Below are 21,044 nucleotides of genomic sequence, written 5' to 3' on the forward strand. Positions count from 1 at the left end.
GTGCCAGGGGACTGGGCACACAGCAGCCAATTCACACGGTGCCAGAGGCAACCCAGAGAAAGACTGGAATCATTTCACACATTGAGAAATCTCTGTTTGGGAGTTTACATCGATTCAGCCCTCTTGAAAGAGAAGCTGCACGTCCTCAGCTGGAGGTACGGGTGAGATGAGCTCCTCTGCACTTGTGAGACTCAACGGATTCCTCTGACCTTTCTTGGAACCAGCACCCTGTTAGAGATGCTGAAGCAGATGAAACCTTTTCGTGTGTGTGTCCGAAAACATTAAGAACTGACTGTGCACTCTTTGGTTAATGCCTGATGTCAGTGTGCTCTGCACTGCCTGTTCCATAAGATCATACCTGAGTGCTCTCCTGTGGAGGCTGACCCAGCCAGCCCTTGGCGACGGAGAATGATGTAGTCCTCCTCAACCTCCTGAAAAACAAAGCAAAAACACACCTCAAGTGGCTTTTTTTCCCTCTTTATCAAGTGATTGAAGAGGGCTTCAAATGGGAAAAGATACGTTGCACTGCGGGAGAGTGGACTGGAATCATTCTTGTGACCCACACTGGATCTCAAGACCTTCATTCAGCCTCCCCTTCCCAAACAATGTTCCATCTCCTCTTCACATTCGAGTTCAATTAAAGACTGGCTACAAACTTAACACGTTGGTCTGCTTTACACACCAGGATGCTGTAAATCCTCTACAGTGAATGCTTCGTTGTATGGACAAATGCTCAAAACATACAAAAAAATCATTCTGGATATAGTAAGCTGCAAACTTCATTATTATCCTAATGCAACTTAGCACCTCCTGCTGAAGGCAGCAGCATGCAACAAGAGCCAATTTGTATGCCAATAATTCATACCCATCAGGCCAGAGGTCCCTTTGAAACCCCACCATTACACAGTTGCACTTTTGTCCTGTCCCTGAAGAACGGCTCCAAACTGAAACCAAAGCAGCACGCACACCTCCTGCCTGCAGCTGAACTGCTGGCTTCCTGTAACCCCACAGTGCAATGCAAGCAAATGGCACCACAAGTTCCCCCTCCAAAAGCTTCCAGAGGGAAGAGTCAGAGATTGAAAAAGGCACGACCTCCTTCCCCAAAACTGAACATTTCCAAGTTATTTTCTAAAACAAAGCCTAAGAAATACAAAAAGAGTGATGAATGCAGGCAGAAACACAGTACCTTTAACTTTTCAAGGTTATTCTCTATCTTCTGAATATACTGCATCATCTGCACGCGTGACTCTATAGACCAGAAGGGAGGGTTTGCTACAACCGTGCAGGGCTCTTCCACTCCTCCCCAGCGGGAAACCATCATCTCCTCTGCAAACGGGGAGCTGCCCCCATCCGACTGCGTGTCCCGTGGGGAAAGGGGCTGCTGCTGTGCAGAGTCCAAAGAGCTGTGGCCACCTGCAGCACCCTGGAGAACCAGAGACGACACCTCCTCATCTGTGGAGCTCTCCTGCACTGCTTCATATCCATCAAGGATCAAAACATTTCCTGTCGAGAGAACAGCTTTTTACTCACACCTCGGTGCCGTCAGCCTGAGAACCACTGAACTGCAGACAGTTTAAGCAGACTTTAAGGAAGGCAAGTGGGGAGAGGCCCATCTCCTGAGACATGTTAAAATGGATAAGAGAAAGCATCTGTGATCACTATGCAGAGTGGTGATTGCATGAGACCAAGCTAGCTTGGTTCTGAGCTGAGCTCTGCAGATCACGGCCGGTTTGGGGACCACAGCTGGCCAAGGACGAGACCAGAGCAGCTCATCACCTCCCCTCCTGCATTCATTCCCCAGCTCTCTGCTTCCAGCCTGAAAATCCTGCACACGTGCTCACAGCACCCACCAACCCAAACCATTTCTGACCTGCTTGTAGGTGGGTTAGCTTGAAAATCCAGCTTGCTGAAAATACGTTAAGAGATAATGCAGTTACAGACAGCAAAGCAATCACAAACTGTGCCTAGCAATAGAATTACATTAAATAATTTCTCTGCAGCATTACAGCAAAGCTTGCACGTGAAAGCAGAATTGACTGAAAACAGGGCAATCTGATTTTGATGTCCCTCCACAGTTAAGAAAGTAAACAGCATGAGTGGTGACAAGTAATTAGATGCTTCAAGTTGTTGGCTTGCTTTTAATAATTTAAAGTGTTTCTGTAATTCAGGGCAAGACAAACGATTTTTCAATGCACACTTGGAAGGCAGCGTTTGGACAGCCACAAATTGGCTTATGAAGAATCCAATTTTTAAATAAAAGCATATTCTCAGATAAGAGATATGGAATCTACTACCTGTGAGTGCCTCCTCACACCACAGCACGCACAGGATAAGCTGGCGTGCTAAATTTAGTGCAGGGTCACCACTTTGGCTGATCAAAAGCACGGGACTTTCCAAATGCAAAGTGTGCAAAGTCCCATGAAGGTGCTTACAGCTGCTGCCTTCGAGCTGCCTTTCTGCTGAGTTAACAGCTCCACAACCTTCTTGAAGGGTAGAAGAGAGAGGTTGGGAGATGCTCAGGCCATTGCCAAATATAGCATATGTAATAACAACGGAAATCATAATAAGCTTTTAAGAGCTTCAGACTGGGGTGAGGTCGCTGGAGACAACTGCAGTGCCAAGCTGAACTGTACGTTTCTCTTCCCAAGCTCAATCATGAGAAGCCAAAGCAATAGCTACAAAATAGCCTGAGCCATGACTCTGTGTATGGACTACAGCAATGCTTTGCCTGCAGGGAAAATATTTTTCCTACAGGTTCCAACCGTCAGCTGAGAGATAACACGGTCCAGTGGCAATAGCAATCAAGAGCTTGCATTGTGCCCAGGCCTCTGTAAATACAGTTTGTCACAGTGTATTAACCCCACAGGATTTTGGTTTCTTCTTTCGTAAAATAGGAAATTCATTAGGTACATGTTTGCTCAGCTCTTTTCCGTGCTGAAATGACTGTCAAGGACTAAAGAACTAACTTTAAATAAATGTCCTAACTCGTATCAGCAAGAGAAGCTTCACTAGGAAAACGTACTGTGGTTTTCTTTAGTATTTCCCAATTAAAACTGAGCCCAAGTCCCTAGTACTGAACTGGGAGAGGCCGCCATTCCAAGAAGGAAGGAAATAAGCTCACCTGAGATCCGTATTTGCACATCCTCCTCGTCCTTCCTTTCCATCAGCTCACTTTCAGATGGATTTTCATCACTGTGAGCTTCTCGGGCATCAAAGAAATGCTCCCCACTCTCATCAGCACCCAGCCCTTCCAGCTCCGTGGCAGAGACCTCCAGATTCACACCCATGCGGTCCATCGCTAAGTTACTGCTGGGCCTGGGGTCCCTCGCTCCCAGCTGCATGGCATCTCCTGGAGCTGGTGATTCAGCTGAAGTCCGGAGGCCATAATGAGCTGTGGGCTCGTTAGTTCCGCTTCTTGGAAGCGTGGGGTCTGCTCCAGGCTGGTGAAATTTGTTATGGTCGGAGTGCTGCAATCCAAGCTCACTTCCACCCTCTGTTTGTGCCTCTTGAGAGACGGTCCTGAACCTGGGGAAGCGCTGCCGGTCTTCGAGGGTCCCCTTCTCAGCAAAGCCAAGCTGTTGGACCAACAGCTTTTTCAGCAAGTCCACTGCAAGTAGAGACAACATGGCAAAGCTTCACAGACCGTGTCCTCCAGAACAGAGATCAAACTACACATAAAGGCCTCTCTTTCAAATGACAGATCTCGGAGCAGCCAGCCCTCTCGCTGCTCTCAGGAGGGAAGTCAGGGGGGGAAAACAAATAAAAGGTCTTTTGGAGCCCTGTACCAATGCCTTATTCCACATTTCACCTTAGAAGGAAGGGCAAACACATCAGTCCAAGCTCCACCTTGCTTGGGACAGAGAAATCACCTACTGAAGCTGTCCAGTGAGCTGGAGGGCAGGTGAGTGCCTGGCTGTTACCTCCTGCAAATGAACTGAAACCCAAAGGCAGTAATGGGGGACCCCAGCCTCGAAGTAGCACACTAACCGTGTTCCACTGGATTTTGAAATGACAGATCCACAATTTTCCCTACAATTTCATGTAAATTTATTCTTATCTGAACTTCAACCCACATCCCTTTAGCGCTCAAATTATCCCAACCAAACACTTCGTATTAAGGACACATTGTTCAGTGCAAAAATATGACGCCGTCGAGAGTGCAAGTTGCTGTTCTTTCTCACCATGTAATGCTCACATAACACCCAGGAAAATCCATGGGCTCACACAGCACAGCAGCCCTTCAGCTAAAGGGAAGGCTCTTGTCAAAATGTGAGACCCACTGCTGCTGTCAGAGGGCTGCCCTACTGCATCTGCATGGCCAAGAGGTGCTGGGTCACTGATACCACCTTAACACACCCCATAGACTGAGATTCTCTTATGGCTGGTCTGTGAACATGCATACTAAGATCATCTGTACAGCATTCAGAATCAGAAAAGGCCTCTGAATCCTAGAAAATGGATCTGAAGATCTGAGGTAAACCATTAAGCTGCAGAAGACTGTAATTACTTGGAGAGAGAGAAAAGGGAACTGGGGCCAAGGGTATGAATGCTCTGCATTCTAGTGACAGCAAATGACCCACAGAGAAGCAGTACAGAGTATTCCCTTCAAGTGCAATTCAGGGACTGCGTGTCCACTTCTGAAATGCCAGGGAGAGATGCACAGATTAATGATTTCATTCAAATTTTAGGAAGTTATATTTAGAAACGCAAGGCATTAGAATGCTGGGTCTGATCAAGTGGGCTGCACAGCCCTGCATTCCTCCTCTGAATAAAGGTAGACCACAGAACAGAGAAAATGCTTGAGAATCTTCTAAAAACAATTTTACAGAATTATCTGTTCATCAGAACAAACTGCTTTCAGCACAGACAAATGCCAATCTGATCACACCCAGCCAGCTCCCAAATCCCCTGAAAATCTGCATCTAGACTTTGTCTTGCTCATGTAAAACATCCAACCTCATCTGCATGATTGTGCAAAAGAAATACGCCACATCACAGCCTGCAACTCAGGCAGCCCTTCCTGTTCTGCACCCCTGGTGCTGTGAATGCAAGTCCATGGGGTAACTGCAATGTCTTCGAGAAGTCTGCTGACTGGCAATGACAGTTCACAGCACTGCTCAGAGCTCTGCAATCTGATTTTGTCATCAAAGCACTTTGTGGATGATATGTAACCATTCATGATTACCCTCATTTTAGACACAGAGAGACAACAGCAAAGCAATGAGATGCCTGTGGCTGAAGTGAGCGGTGTGCGAATTCAGAACTCAGAATTCCCTCAGGTCACATCCACTTTGTTTTGCTATGCTGTCATCTACAGCACAGAGAAACAAATTATTTAATAGAAACAGGCATTAACACTATTCTAGCATTGATTCAGAAGGTCGACCTCACAATTTCCATCTCCAAAGCAAGGCTCACAAGTACTTACGGTTCCTTAATGCATCCAGTGCCCACTGCCCTCCTGACACCAAAGGTAAATTGGTGGCTGTGTGTTCATAGCACGGAGAAGCCTCCTTCAGGGCCAGGTCTGCCTGTTGCACTTTATCAAACTGTCTTTCTGCCACAAGAAGACTTTCCACCTCGGACTTTTCAGACATGGTGGGTGAAGTCTGAGCATTCAGTATCAATGTAGAGTCCAGGCCCAGATCTTTGTCTAGAAGACAGAAAACGTGTGTTCAGGTTAAACAACTGTGTCAAATTTGATGCTAAACTGCAGAAAATTCTCATAATCTCTGAAAACACTAACAAATGGTTCTTGAGCACAGCTTTGATAAAAGGCTGTTCATTTCCAGGGAGAAAAACCATCTTTTTCTGTGATTTGTAATGGGAATAGTAAGAGGTATTTTTCCAGGAGCTTCAGCATCATTTCTTTACCTGACTCGTAAAAAAACTGTTCCATTCCACAAAAAAAAGCCAGTGCTACCAAAAAAGCCCCAGGACACAAGGAACATGCCTTGGCACATTTGCACTCTGTGTATCAAATTTACTGACAGCCTTTACCAGGCCCACTGTGTTACCTGGGCTTTGTAGGCTACTGGCAGGAATGCCATGCTGGTCTTTGAGCTTCTGCTGCTCTTCTTCTTCACGCTCTTCTCTGCAGGGAAGAAAGAGACAACATGTACTTTTAGTCACCTGTATCTGAATGCTGCATGCCAATCACTGCTTTGGCTGACACAAGATGGGCTGCTGGGGAAAGAAAAGCAGCCCTTCCTCCTCCAGCTGCTGTTACTTACTCGCCAGGTCCCGACTGCGGTAATGGAATCACTCTTCTGCTACTCTCCATTTTTACATTCCCTGCCATCTGAGCTATAAGGTCCTGCCATCTGCATAAAAACATCACATGAAAACATGGAAGATGTGAAGCATAACGGATACTGCTCCATTTAACACTTTTTAAATCCAGCTAATGCAATTACTGCTTTTCTTATCAACAGAAATGTCTAATCCTGTTGTTCTTTCAAATCCTGTTACAGTCAGTGCCTCTGTAATACCTTGCAGCCACAAGTGAAGCAGCACAGCACAATGCTCACCTCACCGGGATGTTCCAGCAGAAGGAAATGAATGACAGGACCTTAGCAGGAGCTGTCGAGTTGTTTTTATGTATAAATGTAAGTGCAAGCATTATGTAACCTGTCACATAGCACTGATCAGTTTAATACACTGCACACTACAACGGCTGCCACACGTCATACAAATGAGCTCAGGTAACTCGTGGACACCTGCACAGTTACTACACACAAGCAGACACAAAAGCTCTCACAAGTACAGCGAATCAAAGAGAATCAAATGGAACTGAAGCAATTACTTACATGTTCTTCTCTGAAACTGTCTGTGCCACCAGCTCGTAAATGTGAGCACCATTTTCTGACATGGAGATGACGAAGAACGCTTTGTTGTCTGGAGTAACAAAGAGGGAAGCATTTAATTGCAAACCTCGTTCTGCATAGCATCCTGACATTCCTAGAACTGGACAGTACCCCCATCCAGAAGCAGTAAAAGATCATGGAATAACCCTGCAGTGGTACTGTACACAGAGGGAAATCCAGGAAATCTGACTATTAGTCCTGAAAGAAAAGAGCCACTTCTGCCCAAGCTACTTTGAAACGCACCACTTCTCTTCTCCCTCATAGTGATTTTCATTTCTAGGGAACCTTTCATCTAATAAAACCAGACTACTTGAACAAAGAAGCCTATTTATAACTCAAGCCATGCCTAAAGAGGTTATTACCAATGCAGAGAAGTTAAACAGCTCACGCAGTGCTACTGAACAAGATGTTGGACAACCAAGAATTAAGCCTACGCATTATTCCACGTTCAACTCTGGAACTCTAGACAAAAAAAACCCCTCTCCTCAACTGATCTAATCCCCATTTTTGTTGTCCTCCTTTGCTTGTTACACTGACCTGTTGCCACCTGACGAACCAGAACAGTGTTCAGTTTGATGATAGGACTGAAGGTGTGTTTGCTATCAGCTGTCGACGCCAAGATTTTACTGTGACACTTCAAGACCAGCTTATCATCTTGTTTCTGCAACAGCACCAGAATGTCCTCCAAGAGCAGAGTGTAGAGATCTGCACAGGGCGCAAAGGAACCCAGAACGAGTTAAAGATTCATGGTTTTCTATCACACCCCAGCAGAAAGAAAAAGGCTGCATTTTTGATTACTCATGCAGAGGCACTAATCAGTGCTATGCCATTCTAGGCAAAGCTTGCAAATCTTCCTCATCAAAACTACAGCAGAGAGCTACAGATGGGATTGGATCATCTCACGACTGACTGCTGTGTCCCTGCATGGCCTTAATGATACTCCAGCACATTTCAGAATTGACAAGAATGATTTAATCAGCTCTGAGAAACACATACACATCATTATAGGTGGCAGCACGAATCATAATTGGAAACTGCAGAAATGCTTTCTCTCTCCCTCCCTCTCTCAGCAAGCACACATAAACTCAACCCCACATCAGCTGACAAGGAAGACTCACCGATAGTTTTGTCACGATTAACCTTCCAAGTCAAAGGTCCTTCGTGAAGCATTTTTCTCTTTGTGAGATCCAAGTTCTGTCAGCAGGAGGAAGAAAAAAAAGAAGCAGCACTATGAAATGTCTAGGAAAGCAAGCAGTGGTAAAGCATAGAAGTGTCAGAGGGAAGGTAACCCATGGGTGCTCCAATTTGAGCAGCTAAACCCAGTGTGGAAAAAGAACCATGGAGCGAGAACAAGGCATGCTTGTACATCAAAAGTCTTGTGAGAGGTGCCTTTCATCACTCTTCCTCATTCTTTGATCTTTTGACGATGTTTCAGGTGAACACATGGAGAATTTTCCTTCTAAGTAAAGTTCTTAAGGCATCAGAATGTCATCTGATTTCTAGGAGCTTTTGCAATAGCCCATACAAAGTCTGCAGTCCCAGTATTACAACTGGTTAATGCTTCAGCACTCTATTTGCAAGTCAAGTATGCCCACGAATGACATACTGATATAAAAAGCATTCCAATGATCTGATGGACTTTATAATGTCAATGGATTCTTCAGTCATTTCAGTGCTTGTGACATTTAGATCTGCAGGCAAGTAGAAGTGACAATTTTCACAAGTCATTCCTTCCAAGTCTCAGTCTACAATCAATAACAGCAAGCTTTCATAACTGCCAGTAAGTTCTTCATTTCCTAACTAAATGCTTGTGGGCTTATTTGTGGAAGATTACAGGATATAGTTTTATAGGCAAGTCATCACATAAAGATTTCTTTGAATACACACCGACTTTGGAGAATATAAAGGAGTGATAAATAAACAGCACAGAATCTCTAAGTGAGACTGGCACAGACAGCAGTCAAAGTATCAAATCATCATCATCCTCCTGGTATCTCACTAAGCTTACAAGCTCCACCAGCACTCCTATGTGCAGAACCACGTTGTTACATCCACAGAGATCTTCAGGAAGTCAGCAAAACTAAAGGTTTATCTCCAAGATTGCACATCTGAAGATGGAATAGGAAGAGCCACAAACAGAGCAATGGTGCTGCAATCAGGACACACAGAGCAATTGCTTCAGTGCTGCCACTTACCCTGAACTCATCCATCATGGGATCCTCAGACTGCTTTAAGTAGGACAGGTCGAGACGACGCTGATAATCTTCCAGATGCTGCAAAAAAAACCAACAACCCACAACAAACCATTGAAAATGGTCACTTTGATTATCAGAACTCATTAGAGTCAGAGAGCAGGCAGTCACGAGTTCCCAAATGCCTGGGATTCCTGTTCTCACAGCAGTACTCGTGCCACAGAGCACCTTTAAGCACAATACACGGTCACTTGTGCACAGATTCCAGCCATATTGCACAGCTTGCTTCCCTTCACCTCCCTCTCCTCACCCTGACCATTGGTGCTAACCCAGCTCAGCTCCCACCTGCTTGTTCTCCGATTCCTTGACAGCCTGGTTCACGTGGTTAAGGATCTGACGGCAGTGATCTGCTGCTTTCTTCACTTTCTCCTTCTCTTCAGGCAGTTCTGCAAGAGAACAGGGAAATGCAATCACTCTCTCTGATAAAGGATGAAGGGGGCACAAATGTCGTGCTGCTTGCTGACCGCAAACAGGTTCCAAAAACATCCTCCTGCTACAGCAACAGCATGCAGCAGTTCCCTTTCCAGCCAGTCTCTAGATCATACAGACAGACACAGGTGAGCCCCATCAATTCTCACCAGCACAAGCCACATTATGCATGTAGTTAACTGGCAAATAAACAAGTTCATCAAGGGTAATGGAGTGTCACACGCTTTCTTAATTATGATTAGAGTGACTTGTAAATACAGTACATTTTTTGCAAGTAATGAAATTACACTGCAACAGTTATCTGCTAGTAAACTTGAAAAGGCATTTCATAGAATCATAGAATCATAGAATCACTAAGGTTGGAAAAGACCTAAAAGATCACCCAGTCCAACCGTTCACCTATTCCCAATAGCTCCTACTAAACCATGTCCTTCAACACAACATCCAGTCTTATGAGTCCTCTTTGTCTGTTACACTGGAAATGACGTTCAGTGTGGCACACAGCAGCTGAACTCAAACCTCTGCAAGAACAGGTCATGTTCTGCAGTGCTGTACAGATGTGACAGCTGATGAGAGCTGCACCAGGACTCTGTTGGCCTCTATCATGTGGGATGATGCTTTTTACCCAAGTTCAAACTGCTTCTTCAAGTTCTTAGTTAATATCATACGAATGGCCTTCCAGTTTTTTATATGAAGTTGATTTCATATCAGACTTTCGGGGCGTAGGTGAGATGGAAATCTAAGCACTCTTTCTTCCCTCACCTACTGGGAATTCTGAACAAATTCTATGGACAACTGATCAGAACAGCACAACCCTTTGGTCGATAACATGGAAATCCTGACCTTAAAAGAAAACAATCAATTTGTTCTGCATTATCTGCTCTTTGTTCCCTTCTTCAGAAACATGTCGATTTGCATCAGCCTCAGCACTGCATGATTTTGGCTTAGACTTTGTGATACTTTCTTTTCTTCCTTGCTCAGAACTGTCCTACATCCATCCATGCTCGTTTAAGTAACTGCATAACTTGATGAGTTTTTATTAGATTCTTCGTTCTCCATATTTTTATGCTGGCAATGGACGACCAGGGATTTCTGTTACTGGAAGATCTTATTCTTTTTCTCTCTCTCAAGTGCATCTACATGGAAATTGGAATTCATTTAAATGTGCTTTCTCTTAATAGCCTGATTAGCTATCTTGGTGTGCTAAAGAAGAAGGTAAAAATATGTTTTTCAGAGCATATTTATTACTGAAAATCAATTTACTGAAACAAATGAAGTATCATCTTCAGTGATTGAATTCTTTCCAGTTATTTCCTCCAAAACTGTAGAAAGGTGTTAAACATGCCTACAAAATTACAGAAAGAACAAGCATGCTAATGACTGCTCAAAAACAGCAGCACAGAGGCAAGCTGCCTCTCTGTCAGCTCAAGTTTCAGTTTATCAGAACATGAATAAGGAGGAGTTAAATGATGCTCGCTCTTTTTCCTGTTTGTCTCCTGTGTACTCACACAGCATCAGGACTGTGAGGGCACAGAGGAAACACTTCCTTCAGTTTGGTTGTCACAATGACTGAAAACAGGTAATAATGATAACAGCATAAAATTAAGCAGCAGCCCAAGAACTGGAGGAAGGGAAGAAGACTGTCAGGAATTCCAGTTCTCTTTTTCAGAAACTATCAGCAAATCAAAGTGCTTTTGTCAGTAATTTCATGAGCAGAGTTGGTTTTATCTTCAAAACTTCAGCTTCCACCCCTCGAACTTGTCAAGACCACATTTAAATGATTACATGTATAACCCAACACAGACTGCCATTCACCTATCCCAAACTAAATCCCTCTGCCCTTCTTATTTTAGCTGGCCCTGCTGGGAGGTTATCAGCATGCAGATGGCTTTTGCTGGGTTGTACCAGGTTGGATATTCAGAAAAAATGGACTGTTGGGAAGAGTGGTAGAAGAGGCAGCCCTGGGAAATGGTGGAATCATCATCTTTGGAGGTGTTCAAGAAACATGGAGATGTGGCACTGAGGGACACGGTTAGTGGGCATGGTGGGGAGGGGTTCATGGTTGGACTGGATGACCTTAGAGGTCTTTTCCAACTTTAATGATTCTGTTCTGTTTTTCAGGAGAAGAAACATGAGTTCAATTGAGAAAAAAAGAGACTGGATTTTTTAATTCTACATATTTTGAAAGAATTTATTTAACCTGCCCTCCCGTGAGGAAGGCAGCAATGACATCACAGCGGTGACCTGTAAAATTCAACTGTACTTCAGTCCATGCAATGAAATCACATTTGCTTAGCAAACCTGCTGAGACACAAGCACCAACCACTGGCTACCTGGTGGAAATGCTTTACCTGTGTACTTTGCAATGTTATCCAGCAGAAGGGGGTACTTTGTCAGTCTCTGCATCTCTGTTGGAATGATATCCTTCAGCTGCAGGCGGCGACACAGGGGATTACTCTCAGCATCCTAAAATTAAACAGCACAATAAGTACGTTTGTCATTTTTATTAAGAGTATAATTACCTGAATGTGTAACATCTATTCATCACGTAAACGTCTATTACTTCACCTTCTGGTAATTAAATACAAGACAAGAAATGCCAAGATCTATCATTCAGACAATACATCCCTTCTCGATTTGCAATTACGTACAGGAAGGGCTCACAAAGCAGTGGCTTCCTTCCCTCATCACTGCACAGAGGCCTGGCAGCACCTCCAATCAATCTCAGTCACTGCCACACAGGGAAGATATCAGTTTAGCTATTCATGCTATAGCAAAACTACAGTACATTTTTCAAAACAACGTCAACCTTTGTATTACTGCAGTTCTTCCCAGCTGGTGGTAATGAAGATAATGTTCTCCCCTCCAAATGCCAGAAGTATTCAAGCCCCTTTCCTGGTGGGCAGAATAGGTTTACAGTATCTGTCTTCTGACTTTGGCATGCATCATAATTGCACTGCTATATGCAGTTTTTCCTCACAGAAGTACTCATCCTTGGGAAACAGCCACCCAAGTGAGATGCGATGCTGCCTGGGGCAGCATGTGCTTTCCTCCATTCCAGCAAGACATTGTGTATGGCAATCTGAAGACAATGTGAAGTGCAATCTCATTAACTGTAACGACTTAATCTAAAGCCCTTCACTATCCCACACCAGCAGCTCAAACCCTTGCATAAAATTCACCTGCACGAAAGTCTGGAAACGAGAGTCTTTCTTCTGGCGGGACTTTATGACCTCTAGAGCAAAGGGCTGGTTACTGCAGAACGTGGCAGTGGCATGTTTCAGCTTCTCCTCTGCTGCTCCACTGAACTGTGCCAGAAAGTCATGAAAGCCAAAAATTAGACAGATCCAACTTCAGCACAAGCTGCTGTCAACAGACATCAAGCCATGTAGCACCACCACTGCTCTCAGAAGGGAAGGGAGGAATAGTGGCAAAAGAAGGGGGGAAGATGGGAGGAAGAGGGGGGACCTACAACAATCATCAAAGCACGTTACTGATGGCATTATCCAAATGCCCCTTTAATGCAGACAGCCTGGAGACATCAACCACCTTGCTAGGAAGTCCAATGCCCAGCCTGAACCTCCCCTGGCACAACTTTCTGCCATTCACTTGTGTTCTATATCTAAGAAGTTACTTCCACGGAATACATCATTTTAAACATTTTGTTTTTAAGCCTTTGTTTGTCCAGCCTATTTAGAAGCCCTGCTATGTGTAAACCCAACATCTCTCCTGTCACCACTCCCAGCATTTCCAGTTCTCTCCACAAATGCAGATTCAGGGAGAGAATACAGTCCCCCACTGTTAGCTGCAAGAGAAGTGCAAAAACAGCATTCGGATGAACGACCAGTGACTATTTACCAGACTCTGGTCAGCAAAGCCAAGACCAAAGGTCCTGTTTCTTCAGGATTAGCCATGCTTAAAGACAAGAAAATAACAGAAATATGGCTGGGGAAAACGACAGCCATGAGCAGAGCTGAGAAATGTGCTGCAGATGACAGACAGATCATCACTGCCATCCTTCCCATAGACTATCACTGCCATCCTTCCCATTCCTACTGCCCAAGTGGTGATGCAGCAAAAGCAACTCCTGAAAATACTCTGGAGAATGAGATTCTAGTTTGATTTTTGTGTTTTAGCCACTTAACCAGACACTAGCCATGGAACAATCACACTTGTAAGGTCTAGCTTGCTTTAACTTGTTCAAAAACAAATGCACAAGCTATTTTTTGCTTTTCACAACACACAAGGGAGAACTAAAAGAGGTTTTTCACTACCAGCCACATCTGATTTTCATTTTCCTCCCCTTTTTTCTGGGATACGAGACAAACGGCAGGATTACAAAAATATAAATCACAAGAGACTTCTGCATGAACATCTGAAAAGAATAAGCAGATCAATCTTCAATCCCATATTAAGTAGGCTTGAAAACAAACAACAAAACAGGAGACTCCCAGGAGAGACTGAAAAAACCAAAGAGATTCTCACTCCTGCTCCCATCGTTTGGATCTCATCTTTGAAGCAAAGCCTGCAACAGCTCTACAGACTTGAAGAGGCTCAGCTATGCAAACTCTACGACTGGAAATCATGATTTTAAAATATCTTTAACTGCACCAAAGGTGATGTAAGGCTTATTTCAATATTACTGCAGTAAATTGTGCTACTACATTTCTCAAAATCCTGCTCTCATTTTACGTCTCCAAAACTACGTTTCTATTTTACCAATGCACTGAAAGAACTGTTTTCTTCTTCTTTTCTCCTACCTCCTGTCAAATGAAAATCCTTTGATTGTTTCTGCTTTTCTCTAAACCTCTTTCCCTAGCTCTTTGTTGGCTCCACACAAATAACTGCTCTCAGACCTTCAATTCCCATTAGCTGGGAATTACCTTCATTAGCCTCTGACACCATAGGTCACTTTCTGAAACACATTTTCAAGAATAAAAATGGAATTTACCCAAGAAAGCAAATCCTCCCCAATTTGGTCAATAACAGAAGTCTCATTCCTTTTCCGGACCGCTTTCATCTGATCATTCAATGCCACTTAGAAAAAAAGAAAAAAGAATATTTTATTAATACCATTTGCATGCTTAATTTTCCTTACTTTCCATTTCTTTTAAAATAAAACTTCTTCTAAGAAAGCACCAAACACTGAAAAGGTGTCCTGCAATGTAATGAACCCAGCAGTACCTAAAAAATGTTACATCCCTCCTTCACACTTCTATCTCTCCTGTGTTTCAATGACCTCCAAGAACCTTTCCAGTCTTGTCTTTTCTGAGGCTCAGTATCACTGACCTTTTAAAAACCCAGGGCTCATGCAGAACACACTTCAAGCCACCTGCCTAAACAACTGCCTTCACAACTGATTATTCAGTGACAGAGCAGAAATTGTGATTCTGAGCAGTCCTTCCTCCAAACAATTAGAAAGGGTGACCCTTCAAAGCCACCTGCAAGACATCAATCCTCCCATGGCTTTTTCATGTTTTCCTCATCAACAGCTGTAACTTTCTGAGCATTACCCTACAAAGAGTATTCATCAAAGCACTGCTGTTTTCATCAAACTTGAATGAGCACAAGAGTCTGTGTACGCTGATACAAAAAAGCAAGCATCTGAACTACTGAGCACATGTGCTCTTCATCAGAACATCTTTGCAAATCAGAAAGGAGAAAATTGTGTGTGTGGAGGGGAGAAGTGCTGTGTGAGGCTGCCTCTTGTTTCAAGGTACCTGCATCAATTTTTCTCAGGTATTTGTAGCCTGAATTCCAGCTCAGACTGCGAAGCCAAGAAGCACCTCAGCCACTCTTACCATGAAGCCCCAGGATATCCTCCAGGTTTGAAAAGATCTTCTTTTTGTCACTGGAGTTGAGGATCCCTTCCCGGGTGACACGCTGGTAGAAAACGTTATGCAGAACCTTCAGGGTGCGGACATGAGCTCTCTCAGTGTAAAACAGCTCTGCAGAGAGAGAGGAAGGCAGGATTGTAACTGCTGACTTCAAGATGTGACAACGTGGACTCAAACGTGAACCAAATACAGGTTGGAAGTATGAACTTGCAAACATCTCCCTCATCTACATTCCGTATTCCAGGCTGCTCCACAAAGGTGCCACACTCTACTATGCTTCCATGTTACAAGAAACAGAGAAGTCAATTGATTCATGACTCAGTTTACCCTACACAGTGAGCTCCTGGGGGCTGGTATTGGCTGCTCAGATTGCTCTGCAGGATTGCAACACCTGAAATTAAAATGAAGTTTTGAAGATGAAGTTTGACAATGGCTGCACTGTGGGTGTTTTCCAGCTGCCCAGACAGCGCCTCTCACTTTCCTTTACAGAACATGATACTGCAAACTGGTTCTTCAGTGTCAAAACACTGAAATATTAATTATTTCTCCCCTAAGGACAGGATCAGTCTCATCCCTGAACACTTCTCAGTAGCAAATATGAGTTTCACAAACATGAACTCCTCAAGCCCAAAGCAACACATGGCACCACACTGGACAGATTGGTGACAAAAGACCTTGTTTTAGATTTTAACAGCTCTAAAGCTCTGCAGGACAAGATTTCAGCTTTCTGTTTGGTAGGATAGGAAAAAAATATCCATCTCACCATTAATCACTTCTTGCCTCTTGATCTCATAGGGTTTCAGCCCCATCAACACTTCTCGGCTCACAAGCTGCTGCCAGTTGGGAGGGTCTGTGTCCATGTCAAAGTCATACAGCTCATCCTCACTTTGCACATCTGCAAAACCAACGCTGTCCATCCTAATGGGAAAAATATGCCACATCACTCCCATTTCAGGCATGGATACAAGGAAGAAAGAAGAGAAAAATCGAGGCACACACAGCAGTTGTAAAGCATTACACAAATATGCTCTCTAATAAGCTGTTCCATGTCTGAAACTACGAGAATGTTTTGCAAGTTTGCCCTTTGCAGAACAACTAGGAGTGAATATCTGTTCTTGCAGTGTATTCATAAATCTCCTTCCAGTGTTAGAGAAAAATAATTTGCTTAGGGTCAAATAGCAAGTCAGAGAAAGGAGAAGTCACTATTGCTTTGCAGATACACAGCTAACATTTAAAAAGAAAACCCGAGCATCTCAATTCCATCACCCATCAATTCCAATCAGCAGATGTAGCACTTACTGTCTTTCACTCATTGATCAAAGGGTTTATCTGCATACGATCTGCTCCACCTGTCCTATGCACAGGTGTTCCATTTCATCCATATGTTACTTAAGAACAGGAAAAGATCACACAAGCAATTGTACTGGCTCAGAACAACGAACACTGCTGCGTTCTGCTTCATAACCAATGAAAATGTCACTCAAATCAATTAAGTTGAAACAGTTTCAAGCACACTTACTTGCGAAAAGGCTTTGGTGTCCCCATGTCGACCACTCTGCAAAGAAAGAAAGGAAGTATGAGGGAACCATTGCTCACAGCTGTGCTACAGCCACTGCCACATCCTGGGGCACCACGGTTACCTCTCTGACTCTCCCTCCTCCTCTGGCAAGTTTTCCAAGGGAGATGGGAATTCAAAAGTAGTGTTGGGTGTGCGGGGTGTGCCATCCACACACTCATTAGCAGGTGGGGCTTCTCCTGTCTGCTTCGAGCCTGAGAGGGAATGAATAAGAAACATCAAAAATCCTATCAAACTGGAGTACATTAGAGTATATCTTCACAACCTCTTCATAGCCTCTTCATTCACAGCCTCATTCCAACTCAGAGCTAGAACTGAATTTGTAAGCTTGGTAAGAATAATCTCAATTAGATATGTTTCCAGGCAACACTGATTTGTGCAGCAGGCACCTCAGGCTGTCTTTTTACCACTGGATGATCCAACAATACCATGACAAAAGCCACCAGACAGTAATTTTTGGCCACGGTAAGATCTCCTGACTTGATCAAGGATCAAGTCTGAAAAGATGACCGAGCACTCAGGAAGATTATGTGACATAAACACATCTTCATTGCTCAGGTCCCCTGCATTAGAGGCATCCTTTCCGTATTCCACTCCAAATACAACTTATAACAGAGTCCCTCTGCAACAGCATCATCCTAACCTGATTCACTGTCCTTGTTTCCCTCTGGAGATGAGAAAGGACCCACTGCCAACGGAGACATGGGGTTGGCAGGTGGGTATGGTGCATCTGTGCCATCGCTGGAGGACCCACTCTGGCGCACCTTGCCCGAATCTGGAGGCTCTGGGCTAACAGAAGGCACTGCAGGGATGTGCTTTTGGTGGCGCTGCTTCTGTATCTCCATGGCTCTGCCAACTAAACAAACACAGAGTTGTTACACGGCTGAAAGAGCTTTTACCGGCTCCCAACAGAATCGGAATCAGAATTATTTCAGGATACCTACATAAAATGCGTTTTTAAAGACAAAATTGAAAGAAGAAAATTCTGCTGAGTCTTTTTACTGCTTTTTTTGTGTGTGTGTGCATATTCTGTTTTCTCTTTAAAGACAGAGTCTGATCGGTTTTCAAGCTCATACTTGGGGTGCACACATTTCCTTGTCTGACATACTTGCACTGCTGTCATGTCGGCTCGGTCTTCTCGGTGGACCCAAGAGATTAGGAAAGCCTCTCCTCTTTCCTTTTTCATCTCCTTCTTTCTCCTTCTTGATGCTTTGCTGCAATAATACAGAGGACAGAAGAGCAAAGCAAACAGGTAACTCATTTTTTCACATTCAGTTGTTTACTGACATAATGACTAATTATTTCAGATAGCAGCAGCAGTTTGGTACAAGTTCATTTGTACCAACTTATTCAGGGTTCAGCATCCTGCAGCTAACAGCCACAGAGAGCAGGAGCAGCTTATGAATAGTGTGTAACAGGGTTATAGCAGCAGGGAGTCACAGCATCCTCAAGATGCATCTGTTAAAAGCAAAAACTCACACCCTGGTTTTAACTTAGCAGCTAAGGAGCTAAAAAACACTCTCCTTCCTGGGTTAAGAGACACAGCCACAGCGACCAGCAGCGCCTTGTTTCTCTAAGGAACAACACCTCGTGACTCCAAAGCTCCACAACCATATAGATTCTAATCTGGGAAGGAGAAATACAACGTAGCATACCGCTTCAGAAAGGCTGCTAATGCTCCATCTAACCTTTTCACACTGTCAGTGCAGAACTGCTTATGACAGCCCTAACATTTCAAAGGAAGGTGGAATGCTGATGAAAATATACAGTTACTGAGACCAGACACATCCCCATACTGTGAGAGATGACAGCAGAGATGGAGTTTGGGTGAGAGAACTCATTCTTAGGCAAGTTTCTTAAGACAAAAATTGAACTATACTGATCAATTGCCTGAATGCATGTATCTGAAAACATATGTAACATATGTATCAAGGGTAGATAATGGCAGGACAAGGGGAAATGGTTTGAAGTTGAGGGAGGGAAGATTGAGGTTAGATGTCAGGGGGAAGTTCTTTACAGAGAGAGCGGTGAGGTGCTGGAACAGCTGCCCAGAGAGGCTGTGATGCCCCGTCCACCCCTGGAGGTGTTCAAGGCCAGGTTGGATGGGGCCCTGGCAGCCTGGGCTGGTATTAAATGGGGAGGTTGGTGGCCCTGCATGTGGTGGGGGGTTGGAGATTCGTGATCCTTGAGGTCCCTTCCAACCCTGGCCATTCTGTGATTCTGTATAACCCAATCACAGCTGTTATGCTTTCTGTGCAGCTTGATAATCCTAGATGCTCTTGACACAATGCAGTAAAATCACACCAACTTCGTGGTATCATACAAAAGTATGTTTTGAGTTCTAATGAAGCATCCATGCTGGGCAGCTTTACACAAATGCACACTGGCTACAGCACTACTACCTTGATCTTTGGCAAGAAACCAATACGGCCACGCTTCTGCTCCAGGTTCCGAGCCTCTTTAGCTTTGACTCCCAGGTGCTTCATGTAAGTAAGAATCACATATTGTATGGTGGAGCTGTCAAATAAATACAAGGATGGAGGTTAAGGAGAAATGTACTGGGAAAAATCCATTTTGTTATCAACTAAACATTCAAACAATCAACTGATATTAGAATCTAATTTCTCATAAACAGAAGATGCAGTTTATAAAAGGTGTACCAGCCTGAGAGGTAAAGTTAAAATGTTACCAATTACACAGGTGCAAACTCATAGATTAGGCACATATCTGAAGTCAGACCATGGTTTAGAGTTACACTGAAAATCAGTACAGTAAGAGGTCTGGTTGCTGTAAGAACAGTAAAAGCTAACAGGCTGGTTGCAGGGTGTCAGATAAACCAAATGGGGCACAGCATGCACAGATAATGAACGTCACACTGGACTGAAACAACCACAGAACAAAACCAAAAGACACAGATGAACTCTTGGCAACTTTTTCTGGTGTGAATCAAAGACAATGAACTTCAGAACAAGGAGAGTTTGAAAACAAGGGGTTGATGCTCCAAACTGGAGATCATTATGCCAGCAGATTCAGAAAGGGAGAGTCTGGAGTTACAGCCAGCAGAGGGCTGTCTTGTTTTGCTCAGCAGAAGACAGGGTCAGCAGAACCAGCATCAGCAACCAAGTTCTCATTTCTAGGACCACACAACTTTCATTACCTCTTGTCTTCCTCCAAAGGCTGAGATGTCATCCTATGTAAAAATGTAAAAGTAAATGAGAATGTAAAACAAGAAACTCAATTAACAATTAATACCCAGTCACATCTACCCAGAGTGTCAGCTCTTGTGTTCAAAGTGCCCTTTCCAATATAAAAAAGCCCCAGAAAAAAAGAAAAGTTAAACAAAAATGAAGGGTCAGTTGGGGCAATTGGGTTCGTATCAAAATGAAAGACAAATGAGGTTCTGAAACTACCTGCTTCTACAGCCCAAGTGAAGAACTCAGATCAAACAATACACAGGACAACAACGGAAGCACTGCCACTCCTATTTGAGCAGTAGCCTCCTTGAAAAGACATAAGGACTTTAAATAACTACTGCCTTACTTTTAGCTATAATTACTCAGAGATACATTAGCAGCAAAACAGGGAAGTAATGCGAAAGTACTGGTTAACAAATCACTTCTGTGGTAGCTCCTAACTCTTTTGCTCTGCACTTGTCAGGTTCAGGATGAAACCATTTTCACCTCACTCAATTACACTTGCCAATACTCACAGGACTTCCTCAATCTTGGCAATAATCTGTTCTGCACATGCTCTTTCCTTCTCCACCGCGTTCCGGTCACGAACCCTTTCTGCATCCAACTTGGTCAACTCTCCCTCTGCCAGGGTCAACCCCATACTACGTTTCTGCCTGAAATACAGAGAGAAGAAAGAATCACTTCAAAATAAATACTAACCTGTAACAAGACAAAGCAACCTCCTGACATTCAGAAGGCCAAAAAGGTTGCCTTATTGGTTTGCGGTATTTCTCTACAGCATTTGCAATCACTGTCAAACAGAGCTAAGATGGCCTTCAGAGGAGTAACATTTTACAGCATTTATCAAGAGAAGTAGCTATGGCAATGACCAGAAGTGGGCATTCTTTTTG

The 21,044-nt window shown here is 43.8% G+C and overlaps 1 protein-coding gene across 4 annotated transcripts in view; it reads right to left on the reverse strand.

Moving 5' to 3' along the window:
* ARHGEF12 (Rho guanine nucleotide exchange factor 12) overlaps nt 1–21,044 on the reverse strand; it is a 66,855-nt gene that overhangs the window by 3,528 nt on the left and 42,283 nt on the right. For 2 of the 4 annotated variants that reach the window (XM_048968163.1, XM_048968161.1), the window contains 23 exons: nt 20,670–20,807; nt 20,118–20,150; nt 19,360–19,477; nt 18,069–18,174; nt 17,604–17,816; nt 17,025–17,154; nt 16,904–16,939; nt 16,148–16,302; nt 15,349–15,495; nt 14,499–14,584; nt 12,730–12,855; nt 11,899–12,013; nt 9,404–9,504; nt 9,062–9,139; nt 7,985–8,060; nt 7,404–7,571; nt 6,810–6,897; nt 6,234–6,323; nt 6,018–6,094; nt 5,429–5,653; nt 3,122–3,607; nt 1,187–1,503; nt 359–431 (listed from right to left, as the gene is read on the reverse strand). In XM_048968163.1, coding sequence (XP_048824120.1) covers nt 359–431; nt 1,187–1,503; nt 3,122–3,607; nt 5,429–5,653; nt 6,018–6,094; nt 6,234–6,323; nt 6,810–6,897; nt 7,404–7,571; nt 7,985–8,060; nt 9,062–9,139; nt 9,404–9,504; nt 11,899–12,013; nt 12,730–12,855; nt 14,499–14,584; nt 15,349–15,495; nt 16,148–16,302; nt 16,904–16,939; nt 17,025–17,154; nt 17,604–17,816; nt 18,069–18,174; nt 19,360–19,477; nt 20,118–20,150; nt 20,670–20,807 — 3,182 coding nt within the window. The remainder of the gene's footprint in view (nt 1–358; nt 432–1,186; nt 1,504–3,121; nt 3,608–5,428; nt 5,654–6,017; nt 6,095–6,233; nt 6,324–6,809; nt 6,898–7,403; nt 7,572–7,984; nt 8,061–9,061; nt 9,140–9,403; nt 9,505–11,898; nt 12,014–12,729; nt 12,856–14,498; nt 14,585–15,348; nt 15,496–16,147; nt 16,303–16,903; nt 16,940–17,024; nt 17,155–17,603; nt 17,817–18,068; nt 18,175–19,359; nt 19,478–20,117; nt 20,151–20,669; nt 20,808–21,044) is intronic. The other 2 variants (XM_048968165.1, XM_048968162.1) reach the window with 1 other exon arrangement.

The sequence above is a fragment of the Lagopus muta genome, chromosome 22, assembly GCF_023343835.1.
Source record: "Lagopus muta isolate bLagMut1 chromosome 22, bLagMut1 primary, whole genome shotgun sequence".
NCBI lineage: Eukaryota > Metazoa > Chordata > Aves > Galliformes > Phasianidae > Lagopus > Lagopus muta.